Source organism: Herpailurus yagouaroundi, unplaced genomic scaffold (genome assembly GCF_014898765.1).
Source record: "Herpailurus yagouaroundi ecotype Mexico unplaced genomic scaffold, PumYag 29, whole genome shotgun sequence".
NCBI lineage: Eukaryota > Metazoa > Chordata > Mammalia > Carnivora > Felidae > Herpailurus > Herpailurus yagouaroundi.
The window spans coordinates 83,009,200-83,027,493 of record NW_024412377.1 but is presented as its reverse complement, the minus strand read 5'-3'; the positions used below and the strand labels follow the sequence as shown (position 1 = coordinate 83,027,493).

The 18,294-nt window shown below is 39.0% G+C and overlaps 1 protein-coding gene across 10 annotated transcripts in view; it reads right to left on the bottom strand.

Annotated features, from left to right (window-relative positions):
* The window catches only part of MCTP1 (multiple C2 and transmembrane domain containing 1), a 534,454-nt gene that overhangs the window by 60,625 nt on the left and 455,535 nt on the right, over nucleotides 1-18,294 (bottom strand). For 8 of the 10 annotated variants that reach the window (XM_040448423.1, XM_040448370.1, XM_040448398.1 and 5 more), the window contains one exon: nucleotides 13,151-13,204. In XM_040448423.1, coding sequence (XP_040304357.1) covers nucleotides 13,151-13,204 — 54 coding nt within the window. Of the gene's footprint in view, nucleotides 1-2,712; nucleotides 3,278-3,498; nucleotides 4,669-13,150; nucleotides 13,205-18,294 lie in introns of those variants that run through there. The other 2 variants (XM_040448430.1, XM_040448439.1) reach the window with 2 other exon arrangements.

The following is an 18,294-nucleotide window of genomic DNA, read 5'->3' as shown; positions in this document are numbered from 1 at the left end:
TATCCTTGAACAAATTAGTAAAATACCAGATGTGAACTGTTGGCAATTTCAAATTACATTTTCTAAAAAGAAGAAACTCTTATGCTTTAATAGGGAAATGTTCTGCAATCTCCTTTCCTCACTTGGCTTTTCATTTTTGGCAGCCAGTCAGAGCAAGTAAAGCCTGACTTCCAGGACACTGGACAGTGGCATTTTGTCTTCCTTCACTGGTAGAGGACAATGGATGCCCAGTATAGTCTGAATAGGATTTAAAAAGGATTTTTTTTTATGACTCCTTTCTACGTACCAACTAGCTTCAAGGGAGAGTTCAGCTAGATAGTGAAATTTCTGGGCTGAATTCTTATCTATGGACAAAGCAGAAGAAGAAAGATTTAGGTAGCACTTTCAGGTTTTAGCGAAGTAGAGAATGACAATTCAGTCAGTCCTTTGATGCTTCTCCACTTGTAAATCAAAAACAAAAAATGAAATAAAAATATACGGGATTATAAACTTTGGATACACCTGGCAATTTGAAGGCACTATGCTTGTTTAAGTTTTGAGATAACCTAATCGAGCACTATATGCTGATAAACCTTAGATAAAGAGAAAGTCTCCTGTTAGGCAACAGGCTTCATATACCTTAATGCTACTGGACATCTGTTAGGAGCTTTTCTTCTTTAGAAATGGTAGCTGATTTTACTTTCCAAAGATGGCCACATAATATCTCCCATCTCTTAGATTCTTATGCAATAGGACCTTGACACTCCTCATTAAGAGGTAGAACCAAAGCCATCCTCTCCTTGAATCTGGGCTGGCCTTAGTGACTTGTTTGACCAGTAGGACATGACAGAAGTGACATTCTGGGACTTCCAAGCCTACATCATAAAAAGCTTTGCAGCTTCTGCTTGGATCTCTTGAAACATTCACTGTTGGAATCATTCTCCCTCTTAGAATTGAGTTGCCACATCATGAGAAGCCAGCAACAACCCCTAGTCATCCAACTGAGCCATCTGGAATGTCCAGCCTAGTCAAGCCCTTGGAGGACCACAGCCCCAGATAGCTGGCTAGACCCACAAGAGTGATTCGAGCAAGAGCTGCCCAGGTGAGCCCAGTGAAGCCAGTGAATAATGAAAGAATGGAAATTATTACTTTAGTCACTAAGTGGGTTTTTGTAGGGGGTAGGCACTGGGAGGTTGTTATGCAAAACAATGGCGGGCTTTGGAGACAAACAGGCTAGTTTGTAGTTTGGTTGTTTCGCTTATTTTGTGACGTTGAGAGAGTTACTCAGAGGCTTCAGTCTTTTCATTTTATAAATAGTGACAATAGAAGGGGTTTCTCAACTGACCCATGATCCTCCTGCATCGTATTTTCCTAAAGTTTTAGATCAAAGCTAGAATAAGCATGGCTGTTACATGCCTTTCCTCTGAACCAACTTTTGAGGCATCAAAAATATTTTGCATCCTTTTACATTGATACTTCTTGCTTCCACATTGGATCTGCGTTCACTTAGTGAAAGCACACTAAATGGGGAAGAGGTCCTGAATATGGACCTGTTGCCATCATTTTTTCAAAGGCTCTCTTAAGACCTAGTGCTGAAGGAAAAGAGGGCTGGGCAGGCACGGAGGACACTTTCTGTCTATACTGACCAGAATATGCAATTTTGCACACCAAGTGACCTAGTAGTCATCTCTGGGTGGGTCAACAGGCCTTACTACAACATGACCAGGAAGGAAAGTTAATTAGAGAGTTAGTTTTCTGACCTCAGTTTCTTCATCATCAGACGAGTTACCTAATTCCCAGACTTAACCTTCTTCTTAGATAAGTTAACTTGTTTTCAGATTCAACTACTTCTCTATTTTAGTCTCATTATCTGGTTTCTAATCTTAGCTACTTCCCCACTAGCCAAGTTAATCTTCCTGATACTGAAGCATGGGAATAATACTTGATAAGCCAATACACAGAGTTATTGTGAACATTAAATTAAGGTAAAGAAATGGAAGTACTTTGAAACATGTGAAGTGCTTCACAAATACAAGGATATCTCAGCCAAGCATCTTATAGTCCTCAGCAACTCTAAATTTTCCCTTATTCTATAGAACATAAATTGTTTCAATAATCTTAGTACATTTACTATTAAAAGTATCTCTCAAATTTGTTTCTTTCTTATTATCATGACTGCTGTTTCAGTGCAGGCTGACATTATTTCTTGCTGGGAATACCGTGGCACCTCCTCGCATATTTCTCTACTTCGAATCTCATTTCCTTCTTCTTTTTTTTCTTAATGTTTATTTATTGAGAGAGAGAGAGAGAGTGAGTGAGCATGCAAGCAGGGGAGGGGCAGAGAGAGAGGGAGGCAGAGGACCAGAAGTGGGCCCTGTGTTGACAGCAGGGGGCCCAATGCAGGGCGGAAACTCACAAACCTTGGGATCATGACCTGAGCCAAAGTCAGATGCTTAAATGACTGAGCCATGCAGGTGACCAAGTCTCGTTTCCTTCTTATTCCATCACCTGCCCATTAGCAGAGTTTTCTTCTTTTTTAAAATTTATTCATTTATTTTGAGAGAGAGAAAGAGAGGGAGAGCATGAGCAGGAGAGGGGCAGAGTGAGAGACAGACAGAGAGAGAGAGAGAGAGAGTGAGTGAAAGAGAGAGGGAGAGAATGGGAGAACCCATGAATCATGAGATCATGACCTGAGCCTAGATCAAGAGTTGAATGCTTAACCGGCTAAGCCACCCAGGTGCCCTGACAGAGTTTCCTTCTAAAAGCACAAATGTCATCATGACAATTCCCTATTTTAAAAGAGCCTTTGATTTGTCACTGCTTGAAGATAATTCAAATTTCTTAACTGATGGCTAAAGCATTCACAATCTTAAATTTACCTTTTCCAGTGTCATTTTCCTCCACTTTATGCTCCTACTGTACCAAATACTCCTTGAATTCACATACCACATTTCCTTGTACATTCTCACTCATCCTTCAAGACTTAAACTAAATGCCACCTCTACTGTGCAACATTTGCTGACAAGTCTGTGAAGATGGTCACCTTCCTGTTTTTCCCACCCAAACTCTTTATAACTCTATGACAACATTTTTCTCACTGTATTGTAGTTATTAGTTTACATAATCAAGGGTCCCATCAGACAGCGATTCCTGAAAGGTCCATATTCTGCCATATTTATCTGTCTGCCCAGTGTCTTGTCCTTCACTTTAAGTTTATGGGGAAAAGAAAGCACTTTTCAATGAGAGAGACCTAACAGCAGAATGATCTGAGACTGGGCTTCAAGGTCTGTGGGTAGATCTGTGAATTTAAGAAGAAAAAAATATTTTAAATTTTCCTTTCTGAGACTTTGATTAGTTTTATTTAAAAAATTTGTTTTCTTTGAAATTATAATATTAACACCTTGATTCACACCAAGTAATATGGACGAATATTTTATCTGCCAGCCTAGACTAAATTACGTCATGGTAAAAAAACAAAAACAAAAACAAAAACAAAAACCTCAAAATCATGAAAGCTTATAAAAATAAAAACTCAGGTTTATTTTTTGTTCATACTACATGCCCTTATGGGTTGGCTGTACATCACCTTTATTCTAGAATTCAAACTAAACAAGGACCTCCTATGCGGACAGTTCCAGCTATGTTTCAGAAGGAAAGGAGAGATGGCAGAGCCAAGGATGGCTCTTGAACCTTTGGCTGGGAAATGGCCTAGGTCAGCCAAAGTGAGATACATGGCCAGGCCGGAGATCACTAGGCAGGGAAACATATTTTGAACAGCGAGCAATCTGATATCGAAGGTAAACAGATAGGTAATATTGTCACTATAATGTTAAGACCTCTAGAATGGTTTACTATGGATAGGAATCTAAGAAAACACATGGTGCTAACATGACTACAGCCATACATCTCTGTTTACCTCGAGTCTAGCTTAAGTAGGAAAATTTCAAAAGAAAAAAAAAAAACAGTACCATGAGGTTTTCATATCTATTGATTTTCTATTAATTATGGAGTTTAATGGGATGCAAAAGTACAGTATTTCTTACGTGGCAGGATTCTGGCCAATAGAAGTATGCAACCAATAAAATTAAAGGGAGTAGCTCAGGCTGCCTACTGTGAAAATCTATTGGACATTGTGTATCTTTTTTCTTTATATAAATACATTTTGGTTATTAACAACTGGGACTTTACCTGGCTTTGGATTTGCCCCAAGGAAAAAAAAAGACCTGTATTAAAATATTTTTTGCATCCATCATATCACCAAGAAAAATAACCTACATGTCACTGGAAAGATGCTGGTGAAGCCACACATTTCTTGAAGTTGCGTTCTCATCAAATGATGTCAACACTACAGAATTTCTGACATGTCTTTAATATCTCCCTTTTGCACATAATAATACAAATAGATACCTCTATTTGCATAGCCAACTCCTGTCGACAAGTTCTTACAATCAAAGAATTCCTACTTTGTGAACTTCTTTGAGAATCTGCAGAGTCAATGTCTTTAACATGGTGAAGAATTTCTTTGCCAAACAAATTTTCAGGCAGAATAAAAATCTTGGCACTCTGGGCTCCGATAGAGCATCTGTGATGCTTGGCAACACATCTGGTTCTGCTGCTTTGGTGAAGAAACATGCTTCTCATCTCAACATGCAGTGGTGTCAGCCAGTGTCAACGATTCTGCCAGCGATCCTGAAAAAGTTGTGTCTGTTTCTACGGATGTTGTCAACCTCTTGAGAGCCAGAGCTGACACACTATTTCAAGAGGTTTTGTCAAATAATGGGAGTATAAGAGTAAGTTCATTGCTGCAGTACAGACGATAACTAGCTTTCCAGAGGACCTGTCTTGAAACATGTGATTGACTTTCAAATATGAGTTCTGCTTTTTTGAGGCAAAGGAAATCCAATGATGAGAATAAACCACAGGAAACAGTCCATTCATGGTTTGCTTTACTTGGTGATTATTCTTGCCAAATTATCTAAGGCGATCTTCTTATTTAAATTCTTTTAACTCAACTGCCATGCAGAAGGGCATGTTGGGGCATTTACCTAAGCTTTCTGAGGCTGGAGAAATACTTTTGAATACTGGAACAAGGAGTAATGAAAGTTTTCAATTTGTTTACAGCTGGAAACCCACAGACAATTGGAATCATAACTCTTCAAAAGCTAATTCTGTCTCCAATGACCCTAACATGGAATCGTGAATATTTAATCCTTTTTTTTAAGTTTATTTATTTTGAGACAGAGAAAGTGCAAGTGGGGAAGGGGCAGAGAGAGAGGGAGAGAGAGAGAATCCCAAACAGGTTCTGCAGTGCCAACACAGAGCCCGATGTGGGGCTCGAACCCACGAAGCTATGAGATAATGATTTGAGGTGAAACCAAGTTGGGTGCTTACCCGACTGAGCCACCCAGGTGCCCCTTAATCCTTTTTAAAAAAAATAATGATGAGGCATTAATGAAGCAAACAATTTAAAACATGATATCCTCAGCACAATATGATAGGAATTCAACAAGGTCTTTGGAGAACTCTAGGAATTTGTCTATGCTTAACCCTCATCTAATAAAGCCACAGCAGCTCCCATTTTGTTTGCTGTTTTCTTTTGCCAAGTCAGTGTTTTAAGCACGTATTGCCATGCAACTGAAAAGTCATAGTCAAACAGATGTCAAAAATAACAAGCCTATTGCTGTGTCAAAAACCACTCCATAATTTCAATATCAAAGCCAGACATCAGCCTTCTTGTAGAAGCTTACTTTTGAGCTGAACTAAACTTTATTTTTACTTGAAAAATTTGCATTTATCTCAGGTGTTTGAGGAAAATAGGCATTAATGTCAAGAGGAAGGTAGTGAGAGGAACAGAGGTATGACTCTATAAAAATACTTTACTCTGAAAAATAATTCAATTTCCATCCATTGCAATACAAAAAGGCATGGAAAAGTTTTTTTTTTTTTTTTTTTTTTCCGTGTTTACATATTTTTTCTCCACCCTGGGGAAAAAATCTGCAGCTTTCTTCAGGTTTTCAAAGGGTCTGTGACCTAAATAGGGCTAATACCCTCTGTCCTGATGCTTTCTAGAATAGAATGAATGATCTAAGGAAGTGAAATTCTCCTGATGAAAAGTCAAGTTAACCATGCTTTGGTGCTGTAGTCACCAATGAATAATACAGGCTCCTCAACAGGAAAGTAAGCACGTGCACTAGAGATGGGTACAAACCCACTCTCATCTTCGGACAAGCTTTTCTGAATAAAAACTAAGGCAATTCGGACAAAAATATTTGCTTTGCTATACTGTTTTAGTTTCCATATTGAATGAAGAACTGTGTAGCCATATTTATATAGAAGAGTAGATTAAGTTAATAAGGAAAAATTAGGAGCTTAGATCTAGTGCTTTAAAATGTACATATATATGTGTGTGTGGGCGGGGGGGGGGGAAGATGCCATTGGAAGGCACCTGTATTAGTTTCTATTGCTGCTGTAATGAATAAACCTAGTGGCTTAAATGACACAGATTTATTATCTTATAGTTTTGCGGTCCGCACATTGGAAGTGGGTCTCACAGGGCTAACTAAAATCAAGATGTGGGCATGACTGCATTTCTTTCTGGAGGCTCTAGGGGAGAATCTTCTTCCTTGCCTTTTCCGGCTTCTAAAGGCTGCACACATGTCTTGGTTTGTGGTCACCTTCCTCCGTCTTCAAAGCTGGTGTAGCCCTTCAACCCTCCAACCTACCCTGCCCCCTGCCCCCCATCAGTTTGTTTTATTAGCGCCAGTGCTCTGGCCTTGGCTCCATACTCCCCCACATTGGGTGCTGTCCAGCAGCTCCTTCTGCTGCTGTAGTTCTGGGTCTTCAGCTGCTTCTTGTGCTGTTGAGCCTACATTACAGGGCACACCCTCTCTCGGGCTGCAGAGATGTCCTGTCTTCTGGCAGGACATCTTTGAGGGGTTATTACTCGCTCACCACAGTCCTGCTTAGCTGGTATAGTGGGAAAGGGCTGAATGTACACGAAAGCAGTGTGAAGAACTGGAAACCTAGAAGTAAAGAGCTCCTGGCTGGGGATGGATGCTGTACTCCCTGATTATGCTACCAGAATGCCTAAAGAGCATGTTTAAAGTAATTTGCATCTGTTCTTTGATTTTTATTTTCCAGGAAAAATTAGTTTTAAGGAAGGATAAAGATGCTAAACTTGGAAAACCTGAGTTTCAGCCCTGGCTCTGCCACTTATTATCTGTATCACCTTTGGCAATGCACCCATGTTTGGCTGGAGCACTTTCCCCATTTTTAAATGAAGTTGAACTAGGAGGAGCAAGGAGAAGATGGGCTGGGATGTGCTGAGTGTGTGGGGCTGTTCGGAGGATCTTGGGAATTTTATTGGCCCACAGGGGAGTCCTGGAATGAGAAACACCTGGGTGCCCTGGTGCCAGAAGCCCCTAGTTGTGAACTCTTACTAAGGAGTCTGGCTCACAGCACTTATCAAGCAAACCCCAATCCTTGTGGACACCTCCCCTGACACATCTGTCAGAGTCACAAGGCTGCAGAGCTTCATCTTAGGGGTCCAGCCAGGTGGGGCAGATGGGCTCTGGCCCAAGGGCTGTGCAGGGGCAACACCAGCAGAGGCAGGGTAAGGGCAGTGACTGTGCAGGCAAACTCAGAAGACTTCCTGCCTTGCAGGAGGCAGAAAGCCATGGGGCAGCAAGGCATCCTTCTGACACTTCTCTTGGGCATCCTCTAGTGTGAATGTTGCTATGATTCTAGATGAAGTAGAGTGTTCCTGCTGACTCAAGGTCAGTGTGCTATCTATCACCTTAGCGGGTCTGAGCACCAATACATCCCCTAAAGGAGGAATGGACCCTTCCTTGCTTTTTGCCTATTTTATTCTTTTTTGTTCTTCTCCCAAGAAGGAAGCAACAAGGGGAAAGAACATGTTTCCCATCAGGCTTTCTGCATGCCCAACCATCCCTCACCCCAGGGAACTAGATAATAAGTAGGACATACTGTACTATAACTCAGTTTAAAATATAAAGTTTACCTCAGTAAAATATATTTCAGTTTGTATCTCTGGTATGAGATGTTTCCTACAATCTTTGAAAGGATGTGTCTGTGCAGGCAGGCTTTCCTAATTTGTTTACTGTAAGATAGTTATGGCATTGCCTGGCAATAGATACATACAAGGAACACAAAGACTGTTCCATTTTTGTTCCAGAGCCTGAGTGGATCTAGATGCAGTGGCAGAATTCTAAGATGACTGCCAAGATTCCTACTTCCTGGTGTATATGTTCTGTATAATCCCCTCACTTTGTAGGGGAAGGGAATTAGGAATATAATGGTATAGCCATCCCATGATTAGGTTATATTAGATGGCACAGTGGACTTTAAGAAAGAATTATCTTTGGTTGGCATGATCTAATTAGGTGAACCCTTAAAAGGGACCAGGCTCTTCCTGAAGAAAGAGAGTTAAAGTGTTAGAGAGATTTGACAAAAGGGAGCTTCTCCATGGATGGATGTAAAGATGGGAGGGACCATGGAAAGTAACCAGTGGGAGTGAAAAGCCAACAAGAAAACAAAGGCTTCAGTCCTCCAAATATAAGGAACTGAATTCTCTCAACAAACCGAATGAGCTTGGAAGTGGATTCTTCTGCAGGGCCTCAGATGAGAACTCAGCCTGACACCTTGAGTGTGAGATTCTGAGCAGAGAGCCCAGTTGAGCCATGCCTAGACTTCTGACCTGCTGAGTTGAGAGCTAATACATGTGGCTTGTTTGAAGCCTCTAAGTTTGTGGTCATTTGCAATGCAGCAATAGAAAACTAATAAACTAATACAATGCTATTCCAGTTAAATGTGAATTAAGATTTTTTTAAATAATTTTTTTTCTTGACTTCTCTTTCCCTGCCTTTCTCCAAAGCTTTGATCGGCTCCCCCACCATGTAATTGTTTCATGAAATATAACTAGAACATGTTGCCAGATTAGAATCTTCTTCTATCACATATCAGAGCTATCTCCTCCCCCATCCCATCCTTGATTTGAGATGCAGAGATGTATGCATCCTGGGTATATTGTATGCATTTGTAGGGCTGGAGAATCAAAGCAGAAAACAGAGATTTCAAGAATTAAAGCAAACAATCTGTGTATTTTGAAGTAACTCAGATATGTTTCATTCATTGCATCTAGTTATCTTGAAACACAGTAACCTTGACATAATGGCTGAGGAAAAAGGAGAAGCAATGCAAGCATAAATGCCTGAACACTTTAATATCTTTTATCAATAAACATTAGTAGTATGCCATGCGTCTGAATCCATGCTTATCCTGAGGAAAACCTGCATTCTATCTTCTGCTTCCTGATATTGCAGCTGGATCCCATTACAAGGGTAGAACACACCATGGGAAGCATGCCTAAACTTTTTAAGCTACAAAACGAAAGCTGATCTTCATTAATTAGATGTCTAGATTATGCAGATTGACCAATGTATTATTATAAATAACACGGTCAAAAACACTATTAGATGGCTTATTGATAGGTCCACCTAGGTAATTTAGCTAAGCCTTAAGTATTTACTAAGATATTCTATTAACCACAAAGGCAGGATTTGGTGTCAGGTCAAAAATCAGATCAAACTGTGACTTTGTGGCTGATGGCTGAGAGAAGGCTCTACAACAAAGGGAACTGAGAACAAAGTAGGATGTCTTTCTAACATTTAATTCAGGAGAAATTTCATCTCCGGTAGAGCTTCATCTAGTACTACTACATAATGCAGATAAGTGAAACAAGTCAATGATTCATAACTAAGAACCACCATTTAAAACCCATCTTCTCTGCCTTTGTGAAAACCGTGGAATTGGATTAAGAGAGAAGCCACCCAACTTTAGATTCAGGCAAATGTGGACAATGGATCCTAGAATGAAGGCTAAGTCTGAGGATCACAAACTCTCACCTGAATGATTAGCTGTTTTAATAAAAAAAAGAAGGACACATGAAAAAAAAAAATCCTCAAAAGCCCATTGCATGGAAAAGCTTTAGGATCTGGGGTTCCAGGTGAATCGTGACTTAGCTTTTACTAACTTTAACCGAAGTCTTCCCAGGTGCTGAAGTTAGCACTAAAGAAAAGCTCTTACGAAACTGTTATGCGAAGTAATTATAATCTGTGTCCGCTTCAACTTCTTGTACCTGTGTCTTTGCCATCTATATAATTATGTTGAGGGAAAACACTTCGAGCTGAAATGAAATAAACGACTTCGGTTTATGCCCACACGGACCTTGTCAAGTAGCCAATGACTTGCCCTTTCATTGTGAGTGACTAATATCAATGCTGGCTCTAAAGAAAGACACTTTTCATAATCGCCCAACAATCTGCTAAGTGAAAACATATGGATAGGCTTAGGCAAAGCCTGCCAGGGGTCTTTGCTGAATGGAAAACAGGTGCTCTCATTCTGTGCCACGTAATACCCCATTTACCCCCAAGTCCAAAGGTTATAGGACTAATAGCTGCCTTGTGGTAATCAGGGAAAGCCCAGAAACCAGCCTTGGTGTAACATCTGGGACATATTTTACATACTTGCAACATATGCTTCAGGTTCAATTAAAGTGAGGCTTTGGCACATTTATTAATCTTTTTTACTTTTATCCTATAAGAGGACTCACTGACCTGACCCCACTATTATGCCATATGAGAAAACAGAGAAATAATGAGAGCTAGAGGTCAGTGCCTGCTCATACGGCAAAAAAACACATTTGTTTTCTCCTGAAATTCCATTACGCACAACTCTATACACAAACTTTAAACAGAGGAACCAATGAATTTTTTAAAGTAGGAAATTACCCTTCTCTCACTCAGACACACTGATAGCCAAGACTTACAACCTTTGCCACTATGACAGCCACTCAAGAGACAGAAGCTGGTAAATGGAAACTTGAAGGATCTTTTCATATTTTCATTTCTTATGGTAAAAACTTTTTATTTTAACACGTCCACTCTAGGATTCTTCCATTACGCAAGCCCCTAAAAGTCTTTGGTAAATGATTATACTTGAGATTTTCTTTTTGTTCAGGTATGATTTTTATGCTATCAATTGCATTGTGACTGGAAAAGAAAAGCCTCCTTATATATCCCTCAAATAAAGGGTTGGATTTATGAAAATCAGCTCACAACCCTTTCATATGGAAAACACACTGTTTGTCAGCGTCCTGCACGCAAGAATACAGTAGAATTCACACAGTAATTTAAGCACTCACTTTCAATCAACTCTGGTAACCAGATCTGCAAATGTGTTAGAACCAGGGTGTCATTTCCAGACCCCTAAACACTAGACGACAATAGATGCCACTCTAGAGACCTGGTGCTGTTTCCACCTGGCATGCTCCACTCAACATCTAGGTTTTAGGGAGGTGGTTAACCAAGTGTTATTTGCTTCCCACTCCTAACATCCTCTCTGTTTAAAAAAATGACCATAAAGGGGAGATTAGTGGTTTGGAGTAGCAACAAACTGGCTAAAAAAAATACAGGTTGACTTCAAGCAGGGACATTGAAGTACTAGACTTCACTAAGGGTTTCCATTTATTAACATTTCTGGAGAAACGCCCGCTGCTGGAATGAATCTTTATGGTGGCTTTAATAATAAAGCAGCAACAAGCAAGGGAAAATAGCCATAAATGGATGGCAGCTCAGTGTTTATCAGCAGAGAAATGATGATTTGGGGCTGGCATGTTGAGTTAAAATACAAGCTCTCTACCGCTCTAACACTGACCTTAACAATAAATCATATCATTTATTGCCAGAAGTGTATGTTCATGTTATTTAACATTAAAAACAAGCACATACATGTTTTTGTAGGAAGGAGATTTTGTTAGTTTATGTTTGATGATGTCACTAATGACCAAATGATATACAGAAGAAAAATTTCACATAAAATCTCTATCAATTTAAAAATATTTGGAACAACATTAGATGGGAGAAAGTGTGTGTGTGTGTGTGTGTGTGTGTGTGTGTGTGTATGTGTGTGTGTGTGTGTCTATGTTTTCATTCTCCTTCTAGCATTGAATATTAGTCAAGAAAAAATCATGTGGGAGTTTGACTAATCGCTGTGAATTTTTTTTTACATTTCTAATGCTTGCTTCCAGCATGTGAATTCTTATACAAGGATATAACTGTACATCTCTACTAGAATCAAAGGTCAAGGGCATAAATTAAGATATACTGTTGTTCTCCTTTATTCCAAAAATTCACTGCTTTATTATAATAGAAATAAGATTCCAGTGAAGGTCAAAATCTGGTTTTGTATGCCAAAAAATTTGGAAATAATGAATGATATTCTCTCTTCCCTCCCAATCTCACTCTAGCACCTTTTAGATTTTCGATCTAGAAATGCCCAAGGATTTTGCTAAACCAGCATCACTATCCTCCTTGCCATAAAAAGACTTTCTTCTGACCCGAGACACCACCACCACAGTGGTTCAAGGTCATTCTAATTCATCCCTCCAGTTATCCCCTCTCCACACAGGGGACAGCCAATCCAAGCGATTCCAGAAACTAGCTGGGTTTTTTTTGTTTTTTTGTTTTTGTTTTTGTTTTTGTTTTTTTTTTTACCGTGGTCATCATTCCCATGCCAACCAGCAATCAGAAAATAACCTGTCAATGGGCTTTCCTGACCAAGGAGCCACAGGGCTACCCCAAGTCAAGTCTAGGCAAGGACCATGAGCACTGGGATTATGTAAATGCCCTCTGAAGCCCTCCACACACACGTGTGTTCTTTTGCTGAGCAATTCTTTGAAAATTACAGATGACAACATCCATGTTGAACTTAAGCAGGCTGCTATTTTTTCACTTCTCTCTTCCTCCGAAGTGTAGCCCGATTTGTAATACTCAAGATAGGACAAATTTTTGCCCTTCAAAAACAGTTGTCACTGCTGTTATCTTCACGAGAGCTATCAAATTTCAGACAAGCTGAATTATTTTTTTTTGTTCCTGGCAGAAAAATATTTGACCCAGCTCTGGACAAAAGCGAAGAGGATTTATAGCCCTCTCTCCTTCTTTGCAACATGCAGTGGCATTGTTAGGATGATAAACAGCGCTGTCCAATTTTCTGGACTCAAACACTTCAACTCCTTTTTTAACTGTCTGTGAAAACAGTGTCATGTCTACATTTCCCCATCCCCTGGTACCCAAGTGCTGGGAAAGATAATTACCTTGTCATCTTTGTCATCTTCTTCTTCCTCGTCCTCCAGCATGTCCTCCACTACCTGCAGACAGAAACAGAAGTCATTTTCGTGCTCTTAAGAGGAGAGAATTTTGTTCTGTCATTTTGAACCTTTTGGAAATGAAAACTTTATTAACATTTGAAACAGATTCATGGAGAGGGACTATTTGATCTAGAGATAGGGATTAGGGAAATGCTCTGCCTTTAATTGATTGAAACCAGGGAAGTGGATCCCACTCAGGGAAACCCTATTTGTGTGAAATGTTCCGTGACAACTTAAAGAATTTGAACTATGCATAAGGTAAACTAACATTAATTTGAGAGATGCTTTAAATCAGGAACTATCCTTTTTTACCTACTCCACTGTCTGTATTTTTTTTTTTAAATTTTTTTTCAACGTTTTATTTATTTTTGGGACAGAGAGAGACAGAGCATGAACGGGGGAGGGGCAGAGAGAGAGGGAGACACAGAATCGGAAACAGGCTCCAGGCTCTGAGCCATCAGCCCAGAGCCCGACGCGGGGCTCGAACTCACGGACCGCGAGATCGTGACCTGGCTGAAGTCGGACGCTTAACCGACTGCGCCACCCAGGCGCCCCTCCACTGTCTGTATTAATGAGGCACTTTAAGTTTGGAGCTAGATAACTAAGCAGAATCCAACTCCGCTATTTCGAATTCACTTTTCACCAAGCTTTAAGTATACTGTCTGTTTGTCAATTTATGCTGGTGGTCTATGGCATAAAGCTAGTATCTTCCATGGCTCAAATTTTACTTTTAAAAATTTTTTTTATTGAATACATTTGATGTGTAACATTGCATAAGTTTAAAGTATGCTGTGTGTTACTTGGACACATTTATATGTTGTAATATGTTTGCTAATGTAGCAGTATTTGTATTACATACATTATACATTATAGTATACTATTAGTGCCTATGTTCATTATACTGTGCATCAGATCTTGATGGCCTACTTAATACCTGTCATAAGCTTGTACCCTTAAACACCATCACTGCTATCCCTGCCATCCATTCCCTGGTAACCACCATTTTACTATCTTTTTGTATACATTTGATTTTTTTAGATCCCATGTATAAATGCTATCATATAGTACCACTCTTCCTCTGACTTATCTTGGTTATAATGTGCTCAAGGTCCAGCCATGTTCTCACAAAAGGGAGGCTATCTTCTTGTCTTGTAACTGAATAGCATTCCTCTGCGTATACATGCCACATCTTTTTCACCCATTCACCTGTTGATGGGCATTTGGGTTGTTTCCATATATTGGCAACATATAGGGAATCATGCTGCAGTAAACATGTTAGCACAGATAATTTTTCGATATCCTGTGTTCATTTCCTTTGGGTATATATTTAGAAGCATAATTGTTGGACCATATGGCAGATCTATTTTTATTTTTTTGAGGAACCTCCACATTGTTTTCCATAGTGTTGTAACCAATTTACATTCCTACCAATAGTGTATAAAGTTCTATATTCACCACATCCTTAAGAGGACCTATCGTCTCTTCCTGATGACAGCCATTCTAAGAGACGTTCATTAACTCATTGAGACTTTGATATAGCGATGGTATTGCATTGTGGTTTAGGTTTGCATTTCCTGGATAGTAGTGATGTTAAGCATCTTTTCATCTGTCTGTTGGTCATTTTGATGTTCTCTTTGGAAAGTTGTCTATTTAGTTCTTCTGCCTATTTTTACTTATTCATTCATTCCTTCATTCATTCATTTATAAATATTTATTTAGTATTGAGAGAGAGAGACAAAGTGAGAGAAAGCACAAGCAGGGGAGGGGCAAAGAGAGAGAGGGAGACACAGGATCAGCATCTGAACCAGGCCATAGGCTCTGAGCTGTCAGCACAGAGCCAGTAGAGGGGCTCGAACTCACCAACTATGAGATCATGACCTGAGTTGAATTTGGACGCTTAACCAACTGAGCCACCCTGGGTGTCCCTCTTCTGCCTAGTTTTAAATTGGATTGTTTGTTTGTTGTTGTTGTTGTTGTTGTTGTTGTTGTTAGGGAGTTGACTGAGTTCTTCAGATATTTTGGATATTAATCCCTTATCTGATATATTGTTTGCAAAAGTTTTCTCCCATTCTGTAGGTGGTCTTTTTATTGTGTTAAATCATTTGTTCCATTGTGCAGAGCTTTTGAGTTTGAGGTAGTCTCATTTGTTTATTTTTTCTTCTGTTGTTTGTGGTTTTGGGGTCATCAAGGCTCAAATTTTAATTCTTATGTATAAATGTCAACTTCTGACTATCTCTCTGTATTTGTGATTTTGTGGGTTACCAGAAACTCTAATTTTAATTCTTGATTTTACACAAGGATTACATTATGAGAATGGACAATGAAAGAAAATTAGAAATGTATTCAATAATCAAACGTATAGGATACGTATAGGATATGTATATATAACCCCTATAGGTAGATATTTTAATGAATGTATTTTTTATGACTGCTAGTTTCCTTACTTCAACTTAATGCAATCTTCATTTTGGATTTGTCAAATAATTTGCCCTTTCCTTGATTAATATGTAACTGTGGTATTACAAATGGGATTTCACTCTGTCAGGTGTTTTATTATGGTTTTATGTACCTACACACACTACACTCACTCACTCTCTCTCTCTCTCTCTCTCTCTCCATGGAAACCAAAAATTTTAAAAAACTTTGGGGAGGGTTGGTATTCAGGTAAGTGCTAACTTCTGATTGCATTTATGCCATTTCATATAATTTCTAATTCTTGTGGTGCTTTTCTTTTTTATCCAGTCTGTATCTCGATTTCTGAATAAACTTGATAGAATCAAGGTTATTAAATATTTTTAAATCTTTCTCCCAGAGCTCACAACTTTAAAAGATAGAGGAGACAGCTAGTACTTCTTTCATGTGGCTTATGATACAGACAGGAATATGTTATGAGTGAAAACTTCAATAGCTAAGACTGTATTATGCAAAGAGCTACACAAACTGAGATAACATGTCAGGACTTTCAGTGATCTAATAATTGTTCTCAAATATTCTAAAAGCATTAACTTATTTAAAATAATAGCCCAAACACAAACTTCCATTTCTCATAAACCAATAGAGAACCTAAAGCATCTGACAGCTTGTGAGCTTGTTCCTAAGTTATTTTTTTTTCTTTTTTAATTTTAGAGAGAGAGAGAGAGTGAGAGAGCCCAAGCAGGTGAGAGGGGCAGAAGGGGATAGAGAATGTGTCCCATGCAGGCTCTACACTCAGCATAGAGCATGATGCAGGGCTTGATCTCACGACCTTAGGATCATGACCTGAGCTGAAGTCAAGAGTTAGACACTCAACCGAGCCACCCAGGTGTTCTGAGATTGTTCCTAATTTAATGGCCTGCTTTAAAAGTTCTATTATATGGTAGAATTTTGTGGTCTTTCATTTGGACATTCAGCATTTCAAAAGAACCATAATAGTACAAAGTACTGTTTCCAATATCTGGTGAGAGTTTACACTTATTTTGAAGACATATAAAGCAATTAAACCTCACCAAGAAAGGACTCTTTTTTTTTTTTTTTTCTCAACGTTTATTTTTATTTTTGGGACAGAGAGAGACAGAGCATGAACGGGGGAGGGGCAGAGAGAGAGGGAGACACAGAATCGGAAACAGGCTCCAGGCTCTGAGCCATCAGCCCAGAGCCTGACGCGGGGCTCGAACTCACGGACCGCGAGATCGTGACCTGGCTGAAGTCGGACGCTTAACCGACTGCGCCACCCAGGCGCCCCCAAGAAAGGACTCTTAACATTACTTCTAACTATACTCAGCAACTCCATGAGCATTTATTATAAAGCTCCTTGTCCAAGAAACACAGTGCTAGGTAATGCAGGAATATAAAGATGAAAAACACAGAAATTTCATCTATACTCATGTCAGCCTTCAAGAGGTTTATAATCCAATAGAATTTAAATGGAGCCTATAAGCTAATCTTTCATGTTGGCTTTTAATTTCCTGCAATTTTGAAGTATTCAGAAGTATATAGACAGTAATAGTAACAATGTATAATCAAGGTGCTATAAGCTAGGCAATTCCAAATTGGGCTAGTTTTGATGGAGGTTTAAATAGGAGAAACAGCGACAGTATTTCAGTACATTGCATTCTTCCAAAGAATTCACCTAACACAGCAAGTAGCTGAAACAGAACTCAAATCCAGACAGTGGGATAGCACAGAGGCAGTTCTCACCCCTTGCTCAATTATTGGGGCAGGGGATGAAGTCACCTAACTCTCATAAGTTTTATTAAAATGATTACAATTTTGTGTCTCTAATAAAACGAGTTTAAAAGTTTTGATTTAGATTAAGTAATTTTTTAGGCTGGTCATTATTATCCATTTTTATTTTTCAGTAAAGTTGTATACATTTAAAAGTATAAAACAGAATGATGTGGTGTGGTTAAGTCATGTTTTCCTTAAATTACCCACACAAAGTGATTTATCAAAAGAAATGAATAGTACAGTATACTTTTATTCCTTTGCATAAACTCAGTGTTTTCACTAGTTATTATTAAAAATGTATTATATGCCTCTCTTTAGTATGTATGATCATACTGCAGGTGCTAGGAAAGAAAAATGGTGTCAGATTGTGCCTAACAGATTGCAAGGGGCATACTAATGTTCAAGAAATATTTGTTGATAGAATGAATAAATGATTGCATCAACAATTCTTAATATCTCTTTTTTTTTTGTTTTCTTTTATAGTTTTTATTGATTTATTTATTTTAAGAGAGGGAGAGAGAGACAGACAGAGAGAGGTGGAGAGGGACAGAGAAGGAGAGAGAGAGAATCCCAAACAGGCTCTGTGTTGTCAGTGCAAAGCCTGACGTGGGGCTTGATCTCAGGAACCTTGAGATCATGATCTGAGCTGAAATCAAGCGTTGGCTGCTTAATCGACTAAGCTACCCAGGTGCCCATATTCTTTATGTCTTTCAATAGGCTTTTATGTAAAAGAACTGAACTAGCTCACAGAAGTGAACTAAGTTGTCTGGCAAGACCTATACCTAATCAGTGATACAGATTAATAAAAGCAAATATTCAAAATGCCTTCAAATATTTGCCTGGACACAGAAACCATAAGTATTTAACCTTTAATATTTGGAGAT